General features: G+C 34.2%; 1 protein-coding gene across 1 annotated transcript; it reads right to left on the reverse strand.

The window, feature by feature from the left end:
- Positions 1 to 1303: 1303 nt before the first annotated feature.
- On the reverse strand, positions 1304 to 15213 carry LOC132734951 (stAR-related lipid transfer protein 7, mitochondrial-like). The gene is made up of 7 exons (XM_060721842.1): positions 14754 to 15213; positions 10302 to 10450; positions 9429 to 9478; positions 7698 to 7808; positions 5523 to 5570; positions 4839 to 5061; positions 1304 to 1410 (listed from the first exon to the last, which is right to left on the reverse strand). The coding sequence occupies exons 1-7, from the start codon at positions 15131 to 15133 to the stop codon at positions 1304 to 1306; spliced, it is 1068 nt and encodes a 355-aa protein (XP_060577825.1). The 5' UTR covers positions 15134 to 15213.
- Positions 15214 to 15445: the final 232 nt, after the last annotated feature.

Here is a 15445-nt window from a genome sequence, read left to right on the forward strand (position 1 = left end):
CTAAAATGATCACCTGAGATCTACTGCAAGAAAAAGGTCACAAATCTTTGATGCAAAAATTAAGCAACTTGAATTATTTCTATGTGGAAGTTTAGATATAATGGTCCGTAAAAGTAAAAATCAACCTAATTTTCATACAATAACTATATATTCACTGATCATAGTTGAAATGTAACTCTGATACACAGAACATTATTTTCAATTCCGTTTCATGATTAAATTAAAATATTCAGTTTGATAACATAAAATTGTTTTATTTCATAAATGTACATGTTAATGCAATTTTTAAATGTGCCAGTGTACAGAATAGAAATGACAAGCTTTTCCGAATACTTACAATATTTTTTTTAACAACATAGTTTTCTTCTTATCAATCACTACTATGTGTAATAACCACCTTCTCCTCCCTCATTCTGGATAAAACATATAACCTACTAGATGCTCATTAAAAAAACCTTACCCTACTAAATATCTTAGATGGATTTGTCAATATTTCAATCTGGATGAAACCATTTATCATTTTTTTTGCAAAATTGTTTAGAATATGTAGTGACAGAATAGTATTGAGTACAGACCCTGATCATACAGCCTCATGTAAGAACATGCCCACTCATCTTTGTCTACATGGTTTACATAGGTAGATTTAGTTGCCACCAGGACCTGGTTGTTATCCAAAGGACAAAATATAACCAGCAGATAACGAATTCAACAGCTGGTTAACTCTAAACAATGTTTTGAACAACCGAATCCAGCAGGGTAAGGGTTAACTTAATTCTTATGTTATCCTAGTACACCAAATAGTATAAACAATAGAAGAAACAAACTTGAAATAAGGACCATAACATATTTAAGTGTTGTGCTTTAATATAATAACATGAATAAACAACAAGTTTGGTTATATTTAGCAACCACTCTGTTAAACATCAACATTTTGAGAAATGTTATACCCAACCCCCGCCCCCTCCACCACTCTGCCTCTCTCACTTCTAAGGCATTTAATTCAAACTTCACAGTGTATACATAAATGTATTTACACTGTAATTCTAATACAGTTAACTGTCAACTTAAAATGTTTCATCAATTTTAAAAAATTTTTCTTAAAATTTATCAAAACAAATAAATTTTGTCTTTTTAATTCAAAAAAAGTTAAAAAAAACATTTTAAAATATATATTTTGGGTTTTTGTCTGATTTTTCATGCACCTTTTTTGCTTTACAACAAACATTTTACTATCAATTTTAAATTTTTTATCCCCAGGGTTTTTTTGTCATTATTTCTTGGCCCTTGTTTTCCCTGGTCGGGATTAAACTTTGTCAGAGGTATCGTCAAGTTTAAACCTCGATATATAACCTTTTGACTCGCATAAATTCTTGGCAGCAACATGTAACGTTTCTAAAAATGCTGGTAAACCTAAAAATAAATATTTTAAACATAAGAAATAAAATATTTTCTTTTGCTTTATTGGGTTGTTTGTCGCACACACACAGTTTACTGGTGGAGGAAGACATCAGGTGCCCCTCTGTGCAAGATTTCAGGTACAAAAAAGCACCTGAGTAGAACCACCGACTTCCTGCAGGCAAGCTGGATAGCTTTCCAATGATTACCAAATTTCTATTGGCATGAAACAAATTCTGCTGCCAAGTTGAACAATTTATTCTTGCTGGTCAGACTGGCGTTTCAATTAATTTTATCCACGCTGGAAATTTCATCTGGCTTAGATGAGTTGCATGCAATGCAATGGCATGTTAAGGATGACATTATTTACATTATTTCTCCGTTATAAATGAAGTGTGTAATTTCATAAGCTGTTGTAATTAAATTGTTATGGCTGTAATGACATAAACTTCAATGGAAAATTGTTTAACTAAGGTAAAGAATTGAAAATATGATGGAGCATGGTTCGGATCGGAATATCTGTCAGTCGGGCACCCGCCAATTCTGATATGAACTGCATCATATGACAGATATTATTAAGTAAATTTTATAGACAATCATCCAAGGATGATTCTTGTATAGTTTCATCACTGTTGGCCTATAAGGGCTTATGAGTACATGTTGTTTTTAGTCAAATGTTGACAACGGACACATGATAATCATAATGGCTCATCTTGATCTTGGCATGTACTTGTATGTCCAACTCATGAAAACCAATAAGTCAAACGGATTCTACCACTTGTGAATGTGACCAACCTTTACAAAAGACCTTACAACAGACAAGTTTTATGTGGTAAAAATCATTATTAACTTGACTTTTGACCAAATGATTCCAAATCAATCAAGGGGTTATCTTGTCTTGACCAACATCCACACTTTTGACCTTGATCCAACATGCTTGTTATGCTCATATATTACACTGTATGTGACCTCAGACTTAAATAAATATTGTTTAAAGGCCCATAATGATTTTTATTTTTGTTTCTCAAAAGCTTTCTTATTTTGGTGTACTTTTATAGTATCCTTAAAGTTACTCATTGGCCAACAACCTGAACTATATTTTTCAACTGTTGCTGTTTGGCAATAAGTACAGTTAAAGTAAACTAGAACTATCACTAAATGTGATTAATACCCCCACAAGACTGCTTCGGAAATGAGGATGTTACTAGTAACAGAATACCTTGTAAAAGAATTGAAATATAGAGTTATGGTTGTTAGCAATTAAAGATAGTTGTGGTTCTTCTATGTTGCATTTCCTTTCAATGTGGTTGGCCATTGATGAAGTTTAATTGAATTACTCTGTAATAAGTCCAGAAAGACAAAGAAAAGGAACAAAGGGCAAAAACTCTATAAAGACTGAAGATAGAGTTATAGTTCTTGTGCACTGCACTTCCTCTTATTGTGCTTGAACATTGTATGAAGTTGTTTTGAATTCCAACCAGTACGTATTAAGTTATGCTCAGGACAAGGAAAAGTATCGAAGGGCAGTAACTCTGTATTTTGTCAAAATGGAGTTATGGCTCTTGTGCACTGTACTTCCTTTTAATGTCCTTGACAACTGTATGAAGTTGTACTGAATTCCAAACAGTAGTTTTCAAGTTATGCTCTGGACAAGGAAAAGTAACAAAGGGCAATAACTCTGTAATTAGTCAAGATGGAGTTATGGTTCTTGTGCACTGCACTTCCTCTCAATGTGCTTGACCATTGTATGAAGTTATATTGAATTCCAACCATTAGTCTTCAAGTTATGCTCCGGACAAAAAAGCAATGGAAAAGTAACAAAGGGCAATAACTCTGTAATTAGTCAAGATGGAGTTATGGTTCTTGTGCACTGCACTTCCCCTTATTGTGCTTGACCATTGTATGAAGTTGTTTTGAATTCCAACCAGTAGTTTTCAAGTCATGCTCTGGACAAGGAAAATTAACAAAGGGCAGTAACTCTATAATTAGTCAAGATGGAGTTATGGTTCTTGTGCACTGCACTTCCTCTCAATGTGCTTGAACATTGTATGAAGTAATATTGAATTCCAACCATTAGTCTTCAAGTTATGCTCCGGACAAAAAAGCAATGGAAAAGTAACAAAGGGCAATAACTCTGTAATTAGTCAAGATGGAGTTATGGTTCTTGTGCACTGCACTTCCCCTTATTGTGTTTGACAATTGTATGAAGTTATTTTGAATTCCAACCAGTAGTTTTCAAGTTATGCCCCGGACAAGGAAAAGTAACAAAGGGCAATAACTCTGTAATTAATCAAGATGGAGTTATGGTTCTTGTGCACTGCACTTCCTCTCAATGTGCTTGACCATTGTATGTAGTTATATTGAATTCCAACTATTAGTCTTCAAGTTATGGTCCGGACAAAAAAAAGCAATGGAAAAGTAACAAAGGGCAATAACTCTGTAATTACTTTAGATAGAGTTATGGTTCTTGTGCACTGCACTTCCCCTTATTGTAATTGACAATTGTATGAAATTGTTTTGAATTCCAACCAGTAGTTTTCAAGTTATGCCCCGGACAAGGAAAAGTAACAAAGGGCAATAACTCTGTAATTAGTCAAGATAGAGTTATGTTTCTTGTGCACTGCACTTCCTCTGAATGTGCTTGACCATTGTATGTAGTTATATTGAATTCCAACCATTAGTCTTCAAGTTATGCTCCAGACAAGGTAAATGCAACGGACAAAAAAAAAAGCAATGGAAAAGCAACAAAGGGCAATAACTCTGTAATTACTTTAGATAGAGTTATGGTTCTTGTGCACTGCACTTCCCCTTATTGTGTTTGACAATTGTATGAAGTTGTTTTGAATTCCAACCAGTAGTTTTCAAGTTATGCCCCGGACAAGGAAAAGTAACAAAGGGCAATAACTCTGTAATTAGTCAAGATAGAGTTATGGTTCTTGTGCACTGCACTTCCTCTCAATGTGCTTGACCATTGTGTGTAGTTATATTGAATTCCAAGCATTAGTCTTCAAGTTATGCTCCGGACAAGGAAAATGCAACGGACGTCTGGACCGACCGACCGACCGACCGCCCGACCGACCAACCGACCGACCGACCGACCACCGGGTGACTCCTATATACCCCCCCAAACTTCGTTTTTGGGGGTATAAAAAGTATTTTGTATGGAAGTCAAAATAGTAATTTGTTCTTCAGGATACACCTACTGTTTCAAAAACCATTATTTAATAATTACTCATTTGTTTACATTTTGCTTCTTTAATGACAAATTATTTCACATTTATCACTTCTTTCTTCAGGCAACAAGCATCTAATCTTTCAAAAACCATTATTTAACAATTACTAAATTCATGTTTGCCGTTTGCAAAGAAGTAAAATTTTACTCGTTTCTGAGGCATAATGAGCCTTTAAACTAAGTTATCAAATTGAAATAAAATGCAACTTACTTGACATGGTCATTCTGTTCACAGCCCAGGTTGGTACAGATAGATGTGGGTCATCATAATAAGACAAAACATAATCGAAGCCTTTGTCATCGAATGACGTATGTGGACGAATCATCATGTTAGACATGTAATCTCCAACTCGTATAAAGTCCTTCGTCACCGGGAATGATGGATGATCCACCGATTTAGCAGTTAACATCATAAAGTTGTTCTTCAAATCAATCTGTAACATAATGATAACATTAAAATTCCTACCTGATAAGGTAGCACAAAAAATATTGTTATATCATTCTGCGATTTTTTTACCCTTTTTTCTTCATCTATTTAAGCTTGCATGCGACGCATAGACCACATTTATGTTTCTCACTCAATAGTGGTTCATGTGTTGCATGGACTGAACTTTTATATCTTAGTTCAAGCATTGTATGAACTATCTTTCTAACTGAATTCAGTCCGTGCATGTACATTTATAGACATACTACCTCTAAAGATAGTCCCTGCTTTTATAAATTTAGATCCTATTCATGATCTATTTATACATTCCTAGATTAAAATATGTTATGTTTAACTGAAAAGCAAGATTTTAGATCTGAAGTAAAATTCTAATTTCACACATCTCATGATCTGACTGTTTTTAATACTAAGTTGTTTTGAATTTTTTAAGTTATTATTAAAAATTTTTACCTTTGAACGTCTAACATACACATAGTCTCTGTTGTACAGAAAACCAAGCTGTAATAGCAAAATAAATATTCATTTTATTCATGTTAATCAATAAATCTATTTGTATATACCCCCAACCATAAATGTCATTTGTTTGTTTTTCTGGTTTTTACACTGAGCATTTTAGGTATTACTAATACTACTGGTCTGAAGACTGCTTTCAGACTTAGGATTTTCTATGAAACGCAGCTCTGCTGTACAAACTGTCTTAATATAACTTCATTTATTTAAACATCCCTTACATTTCGACTCTGATTCTGCTGGTGGAAACAGATTCTACTCAAGCTACAAGTGCAGACCGTCACCAAGATCATGAATCATGGATTGATCTGCACTGCTCCTTATTCAGTCAGTACATACATGTACAAATGTATTTCAGAATTGTCCCTAAAAATGATGAATGATTCTGTTCAGTTTCAAAGATGGTCAAGTCCATTTAAGATATTTAGGATTGAAATGGATAAGAACTGCTTTAAAGATAATCAATATATTATAAAGTATTATTGAATAAGTGTCTATTCTAGGATTTGAAAAACAAGGGGGATTTTTATCGAAAAGTTATAATTTATTACATTTGTTGATCTTTTTCCTTCTTTCTCTATGTAAAATTTCTCAAAAATATGGGTGAATCTGCCCATCCCCCTTCTAGAATAGACACTGTTATTGTTGATTAAATCAGTAAAAGCAATAATTAGAGAAAAATGCAGTTTTAATTTAAAGAGGCTGAATCATGTTTTAACATATAAAATATGCTCCTGATGTTACTTACATTAAATATTATAACAGGACATTTCCTGAATAATATAACCAGTATTTACACCTTCAGGGTAAATAACTACTTTAAATCACACTATGACAATAAGGAAGCTATTACTGCCCCTGGGATACATTACTACATGTGTATATGATCATTTCTAAAGGTTTTTATCAGAAATACACTGAATTTAATTTTGAATCCTATTTGCACTTACGAAAGTTACGTAAAATATTGTTGAAACTTCATGATTTTTTGCGTTGGAATCTGGGACAAAAATGTATTCTCATCTAATCTTTGGTTATTTTTATGTAACGGTATTACCTCAATTCTTATCAATCTGCATTAGGTTTTTTTTTAAGATTGTGTATGTTGTGATCAAAATCATTTACCACACTAGGTGAAATTATATACATGTATATGTACATGATTATGCAAATAAAACAATTTTCAAATGTAAAATATGTACTGCAAATATTTGTGCATAATATATGTTATCATTAAAATATATCATTTATGCATTCATTTCTTATTGTAAAATTTGACTTCAACTTTATAGAAAATAATTTTTTTATTACCTCCCTTTATTTACATGAAATGTTAAATTCTGTAATAGCTTTATAATAATGATTTTTGGAACTTACAATATTGATAAATCTTAATTAGAGCATCATATTTATGATTTAAAACCATACAAAATTGTGTAACAGGATTTGACTTATGTTTTGTGTATTTCTTTTTATAAATTATGTGTTATTAAACTGTTTCTTATTCTAAGTAACATGTAATTCCATCGCCTTTGAACAAAAATCCCAATTAATGAATGGAATGGTTTAGCCATAACTCCATTTTTGTTGATTTAATTTTAAACCATAAATATACATTTCTAGTTTTCTTTCCATTGTGGTGGATTGAAACACTCTTAATATCCATTCCTGGAACCAACTAGTAAGAAGCATGAATGTAATGTTTCTCGCTCATGATAACAATGGCTTGCCTGTACGTCCAGCTGGCAGCAGTCCTTTGATTACTAGTTCAACGTGTACAATGTAAACAACTTGGCCATGTCGCCACAGACACTTTAAAAGGTTATATGGTGATTTTTAAGATTTACTTGTTGAGAAAGATCTCAACTGTCCCTTTGTGCATTATTTCAGACACAGACGTACACAAAGTAGAACCAACAACGTTCTGACCAACAATGTTTTGAAAGATGGATTGTTCATATGAAAGAAAAAATGTACCAAAATTAGTGAGGGGCAAATGGTGCGAAGCCAACAAATGGTACTCCAGTTATCGAGCCAAAAGTTGTCCACTATAAAAGTTCAAACAAAACCATGTATGAATGATTTAAAATAAAAATATGGTATTCAAACTCTTACTGGAAATTGCGTCGCCCAGTATATGACCTCTGACCCCGTTTGTTCATCTTGTTCCACCTTTTCTAGCCTCATCACATGACTGTCCCATGTCTTCCTGTATTCTAAGTCCATCTACAGTAAAAAAAAAGATCTCAATAACATACTGAAAATTTTTACACCAGGTTCCTGAAAATGTATTAATTTTAAGTATTTTTCATAGGCAGAATGAGATATATACTGTAACCCAACGAATATTCGCGACCAATTAATATTCACTTTATTCGCGAATGGCCACGAAGCGCGAATAAGTCCGCACGATTTCGCTTATAAATTGGAGAGAAATTTTTATTTTAGACAGTGTTCATGCAAATGTACTTGACTGGATATATTCAAATTTTACGGGTACCTGTTAGGAAGTAATGAATTGTTATGAATATTGCAATAAAGCAATAAAAACACAAACTAAGTAAACTACTACTATTTTTGTAAATATCAAAAGACCTCTATGTCTATATAGCAATCAAATTAAACATCCACATTTTAATACAGTTTATGAAATACTAGTAGGGCTATTGTCAATCACATTCCGTATAGGGTACTATACGGAGCATGTGTCAGTTAAAAGTTTCTTCATATTTACACTTCTATACTAAGTATATGCATACAAAATACTCGCACTTATTTTAGAAGTCCAGCTTTTTGCCAGCCGAGCTGGAAGAGCTCTGAATTGTCTTTTACAGAGTCAAAGGCATTCATTAGCCACTGTGCAATTTTCCAATCCGCGAATTTTTTTTTTTGAAATCAAGATAACACGGAAATTAATATTTGTGAATATGTCCGACCTTGGCAAAACACGAAAATTTGTATTCGCGAATATAAATTGGGGTACAGTATGTTGTATCAGAACAAACAGTTTGTTTACAAAAAGGGTGTGCAAAATTATCATTATGCCATAATCATTCAATGAAAGCATTAGTGCTTAACAAAATGAGTAATGAATAAATTATTTTCTTACTATACCCAGTGTCAATTATTGGCAGTTTTCAAGTTTGAGTTACCATACTTGTAGGAATACAGTCGCATTGGTGGTGGTGGTGTTGGTAGTTTCCACTCTGGATCATGGCAGTAAGCCATATTAAATTTACAAGAGCACATTACAGCCATCTCAGTGTTCCTGGGCAGGCTGTCAAGCAGTTTACAAACTTGTACTAGTTGCCTTCACAGTCACGTTGGCAAGGAACTGATTACTTTTTTACATGCTAGAGCAGACGTACAGTGCAAATGACCCTAGAATGGATTTCATGATCAATACATCGAAAGTGACCTGCGCCGTCCGGGAATCGAAACCCGGGTCACCTGATTCACTGTCCAGCACTCTACCTTTTGAGAAACAGGATGGTTTACAGTCACATTGGCATTATGTCCTATAGGTATCTTATACAAGCTGTTTTAGCAAATCCTTAACTCACCTGACCAAGGCCTCTCCTATAATTACTGACAGTTTTCAAGTTTGTTTTACTGATAACTTGTAGAAATATAGCCATGTTGGACAGGTACATGTATGCACTTTATACTAGCACAATTACCTATTATTGTCAAGCATTGGACAAGCAGCATTACAAAGCATCTTAAACTGGCAGAATTTTTGTCAAGCACTAACAAGTACAATTAAGATTGATGTCATTCAAAACTGAACAATTCTCAACTATCAATCTATTAATTCTAACATTAAATCATGAGTTACCCACTGACCTGTATATTGAAAAATGCTCTAGCAGGAATGTCCTTGTAACTTCCAAATACTGAAAATATCAAATAAATATTCAAAATATTAATTGTATCATAGTTCGGAGACATTTCTGTTGAAAATGTGTCGGGGTTAAATCGTATACATATACATGCACAGTGCGTTAACTGGAGTGCGGGTATTAGTTACCCGCACTCCAGAGCATACCCATTGATTGGCTCATTTTTGCTGGGGTTTACATATTGTGACGGCAGAGAAAGGGAAAGCGACAGAAATGTCATATTCAGATGTTCGTTCATTGGTTCATTTTTGCCGGGGTTTCATATTGTGACAACAGGGAACGTGCTTTTATGTTTGACTATGATACAAAAGAGAAAGAACACCAAAACACTCGGCAATCTGATTTATACTCGGGGGCTACGCCCCCTCGTACAAATCAGATAGCCTCGTGTTTCGGTGCTCTTTCTATTACTAAAACAGTTAATAAGAAGGAAATAAACTGAAGTGAACAAATATATACTAGACTTAATCATAAGTTAATTATATTATCACTATATCTTGGCAGAGAAGAAAGACTTTCACAAGTCAGTGAACAAAATTTTCTCAATTACTCGACATGATTTTAGAGAAACTCTCTTTCAAGGGCAGATAACTCAAAAGTAGACTTTGTTTCAATTATGACTCACTTAACTCATGCAAAGTTTTAAAGTTTTGTTCGCTAGGTAATTTTTTCCTTCTTTTGCGTTATGTAACACAACAAAATCTTCACAGTTGTATCATAACATCAGATGATGTCTTGTTATGCTATAAAAATATATCCACTTATTAAGACTAAGAGGTAATGTCCAGAAATAAAATTGTCGTCCTTGATAACAAACCTTTATATTTATATAATGAGCTTCCTTGTACAGGGCACCTCCACAGTTTGAAGTGATCTTCATCCAGGATTTTCTCCCAGGTCTCTCCTTGTTTATCATGGTAGTCTGTGGTTTTTAGGTCAAAGAATACTTTCAGTTCATCAGCAACTCTGAAAAATACAAAGAAGAAACATTTATTCTGACTTCAGATCAGTTCACTGCGGTATACCGTACCCCGGATATTGCTCGATATTATGAGGACTTTCATCCCATTTCGCGACTTTGAACGGGGAACGAAGGTAAGTTCAGCGACGATATTTTCAAAACTAATGGCTATTTCATTTATCTAAATGAGTTTTATATATCTAGAGGTATTTTTGTAGCTCTAAAAGACGTAACAGTATTACAGGTATTTTTAAAATTGATTAAACTATCCCAAAACGATCCGCTGCTCACTAGAAAATACTGACCGCGATACTGTAGAATCGTTAGAAATTATTATATTACCAATATAAAAAAAATTGAATCGAGCAATTTTTTAATTCACAATCCAAGTATGCCTTGTCCAAATTTCAGGCAAAAAGTGTGAAAGTTCAAAAAGATACAGGCCAAAAAAGATACAAGAAAGTGTACCGAGTATTGATTTTCAGTGTACAGAGTATTTCAAAATAGCCCAACTTTAGTGTACAGAGTATTGCAAAACAGAATGAGCACATTAGTATGGAAACTCGATATTTTTGTCTAATTTTCAAGTCTGTTTATCGATTCAATTTCATTTGTCTGATAATGTACTGTTTATATAATATTTATTCAAATATTTCAGATTCAACAGTGCATTTTCAGTGTTATTACTGTTCTTTTCCTAAAGCAAATACACAGAGATTTAATTTCCAATTTGGTTGAAATTCACACTATGGATGAAATAAAGTGTGTGCAGGGTCGGAAGCAGGGTAGAACCATCAAAATTGACGATAAAAAACTTTAAATACAATGTACATGTCTCAAGAAACTTTGATCAAGGAGACCCATCTCTGACAAGAATAAAAAAAAATATTTAGATGACATTAATAATAGGTTTTTACAGGGCAAGTTTACCTTAAGAAACTTATCAACGCACTTAATAAAATATTGGCCCGGAGGGTTTATGCCGTCCTAGCATGCCGGTATCGTCTAACCTTTTACTGCATGAGTATAATGCGAAAAATGAATGTTTTCATTTAATTATAATTAAGCCTCTCAAGTTCAAACTGCTATGAAACTACAAAAATGCTTCAATACTGATCAAACTGGGCACACGTGTTAGCTGGACCATAGCCTGTGGAATAGCATGCTCAATTTTATTTAAATCGACCTGAGGCCATTTAGCCCCCCACAAGTCCCAAGTCTTCTCGGCGATTAGAGGGGCTACTGCCCCACTTCAAACCCCCAAAGAGAAGGGGGCACATCCCCCCTGCGTAACCCCCTTGATGTACCTTTTTAATGGGGTGGCGCCAAAAAAGTGATCACTCTTTTGAACAACATTTCTCAAACGAAAAAAAACGTGTTTGGGGCCTAAATAGCGCATGTTTTACACTATTTGAGGCCTCAAAAGGGGTGGGGGTATGTAAAGCCTTCAAAACAAACCCTTTATGAGGTAAAAGGCTATAAGGAACATAACCTTTTTATTGCATCTGCTGCCCTTTATCATAATCTTATCAAAATCTATTATTCGTTTTTTTTAGCTGTACCCGCTCGGCAGTCATACGGTAACTCATTGCTAATGTCGTTACAAAATTTCACGTGCAGACGGTCTGCCGTTGCTAGAGTGCAGGTACAAAATGCCTGAAAGTTACCTTTATATGTATTTTTGGCATAGTAGGATTTCGGTTGTTATTAGATACACTTGCTCAATACCGTCTAATATTGACAATCTTGAGGCAGTAATAATGCACTTTGGATGCATTTTTTACTATTTAAAGTAAGATATGCAATAATTATTAACAAATTCTGGAAAGGTTGATCCTTCGATAGCAACGAGAACAGTTTTAACACAGAAAATTGCTGAGTCCGTTCGGCTGAGATTTTTCACGAGCAGGAATGAAAATCTGGAATATTCGCAGATGTTTCCAGTAAAATACCTCATAATTCTGCATATTCTGCACATATAGTGTAAATAAGTATACACAGTAAGAAAAATTTAAAATTAAATGTGGTAAATACTTTGTGTTTACTACTTGCATTTACTCTTTATTGATAACCAATACTCGTTACACTAAAAAGCAATACTCGTGACACCGGCGGCAAACTCCAACGCAATACTCGGTACACTGACATGTGTATTTATTCTCAAAATGCACTGTCATCTGAGGTTCTATTGTTGATTGAACATTTACAACATAAACATTATCATCATTATCACATTTCACTCGATTCAAGTTTTTCGTTTTAAGGAAGTATATGCACAAAAACATCAAATGACTGATCCGAGCTCATTTATCACGTGAGCAAAGAGACGAATTTTACCTCCTAAAATTACATTTCAAAGCTATTTCTCAACATTTTTGGGGTTTCAGTAACTAGAGAAATTATCGAAGTATTTGTTTTTCTACAAAATTTATATCAAACCAATTCCAAAATGACTAATTATCGTCACTAAACATACCTTCTTTCCTCGTTCAAAGTCGCGAAATGGGATGAAAGTCCTCATAATATCGAGCAATATCCGGGGTACGGTATACCGCAGTACAGTTGAGACTGTAAAAAATGAACCTTTCCAGTGTTTACAGGTTTAAGTAAATTGCCTGACTGGTAATTCAATTGCTGCAGCACTTAAAATTTTTACAAAGTCACTGCTTCACCTGTTAACACTTTTGGTTTTGTTTGCTTTTATATTTTTGTGAGCAGTTAACAACGCAAAGAATAGAAAAGGTTAATTTTTCAAGCAAAATATGGTTTTGACTCATTTGCCCAATTTACCCAACTGTCCTGAAGCATTTCTTGACATGCCCATATGTTATTTATAAAGTAAATTCTGGGGAATATTCACTTGTCCACAGGGCCAGCAAAATCTGATTTTGACTTGATTGTCCGTTTTCATGTGAAGCATTTTTGAACTTGTCCGTATGATATTTACATAGATCTAGTTAAATTTTGAAAATTTCCACTTGTCCGTACAGGCTGTGGGACAAGCTGGGCAATACATAGTCCAATATATTAGACGTTACAGGCTTGTTATAGTTTATGTCGGTCAAGTCAATAGTTATTGCTCAAAAACACATAGCATCATAAAAAAATGTCTACTGTCTTGCCTTTCAAGCTTTATTTAAAAGCTTATCTTCTTTTCTTCCATACACCCATAAACACTTTCAATATGATCTACCTAAGTAACCGAGGTATATTATAGAGTGAAAAAATACGAGTTGCTTCCCTTATCTTCGAGTAAAATCGATATCGCTTATGCTAAAACAATACAAAATAAGCTGTTTTTAAACCGCTAGTTTGTTGTGATTAAATGTCCGATTTTAAAATGTATTACACCAATAGAAAGCTTTGGATCTTAGCTTCATCACAGTATAAAATTCAACACATCTTTGGACTTCAAAGTATTTTAATTAACTGTTAAACCTACCATATGTCAGACCATTTTACATAGGATTTTTTACAGTGAGATAGTCGCAATCCGTTATCTTTACTCGAAACTCTACTGATATGAATAGCCTGTCGTCTGCTAGTTCTGAAAGTGTTTATCGGTGTATTTCATTTTCAATAATACACAAAAACTCTCAAACAATATACTTATCAATTTAAAATAAAATATAAACATCAATCTATTTTTGTCTATCAGCCATACTGGTTAAGCAAGCTGCTTTACAGATTGATTCCAAATTTTTGAACGGAAAAATATATTCGAACACACTGACTGACCGTGCATGGGCAATTGTTTCGTTAAAAAAATATTCCGTTACATTGTTCTGACTCATTAAACGCTTGCATTTGAATTAACCAAACAGATTTCGCGCACTGTATGGCCGCCATTTGTTAATCGGCTGTAAAAGGATTTTAAATACATGAGAGGATTTAATCATGATTTTTCGGATGTGACATTTCAATTATTTTGACAAAAGGTATTTATTTTTTAGTTTTGTTCATAAATAGGTCAAAACTAATGTAATACACACTGTTTTAATTGTTTTTCGTTCCGCCTGATTCTCTGACGGATATGCTAGGAGTTTTTGAGCAATTTCGATGTGACGTTGCTTTGCCCGGAAGCAAAAATATCTCAAAGCGACGTCATATTTATAGGACTAGGCAATACAGACACTTAATTTTGCCGGCCCTGGTCCATATTGGCTTAGGGACAACCTAGGCAGTATACGGACCATTGATTTTGCAGCCCCCGACTTCTTTTCTTCATAAGAAGATGATTAGTGAAACGGCTTACAGACAACTCACCCCCCCTAGACAATTCTGGGTTTCAGCCTCTAGTTTCCTTACCTATTAAGATCAGGGTCTGATACTCTGTTCTCTTTCCAGTCAAAGAAAGCTGCCCCCAAAAGGAAAAACATTTTCCCCTTTGGATTGTTTCTGATCAGGTCTCCCAGTTTCTTGAAAAATTGCACTGGTGAAGATCTTCCATATAAACTATGATAAAGTTTCAAAATCTGACCCGACCGCCGGACTCTGTGAGCTGCTATCACGTTGCACTGTAGGCCAATGCTCCTTACGCAAGTAAGTTTGTCATTGAAAAATCGGACACACGATTTCGTCCATACCCCACCCGTTGCAGCGCTTTTCAATTTTTCAAAAAGCTGCTGCCTCGACCGCTGAGACGAACTATTTAAAATCCTGTGTAAAGTCACTTTAAAATTCGACATATTGTTTGTTTCCCTAGAATTAAAGTTTTATATAACCTTGCGTCCAGTTGTCAAACACGTTCGCGTGCTCGATAGGAAGTTGACCCTTGGTTCCGAGTAAAGGTCATTCGGGAACCAACCTATGAACGGAAACAGTTCGTACTACTCATAATTCGACCCACTCTGGTTGGTACACTGCTGAAATCGGTAAATTAACCGGAATCAACTTTTCTTTACGGGGATTAACACATAAACACATAAAATCAAAATTCAACAATTTATATGATATTTTGGTAATGTGAGTTGTATTAGGCTCACATGGAAAATCTTATA

Source organism: Ruditapes philippinarum, unplaced genomic scaffold (assembly GCF_026571515.1).
Source record: "Ruditapes philippinarum isolate M1 unplaced genomic scaffold, ASM2657151v2 ctg7165_1_1_1_1, whole genome shotgun sequence".
Lineage (NCBI taxonomy): Eukaryota > Metazoa > Mollusca > Bivalvia > Venerida > Veneridae > Ruditapes > Ruditapes philippinarum.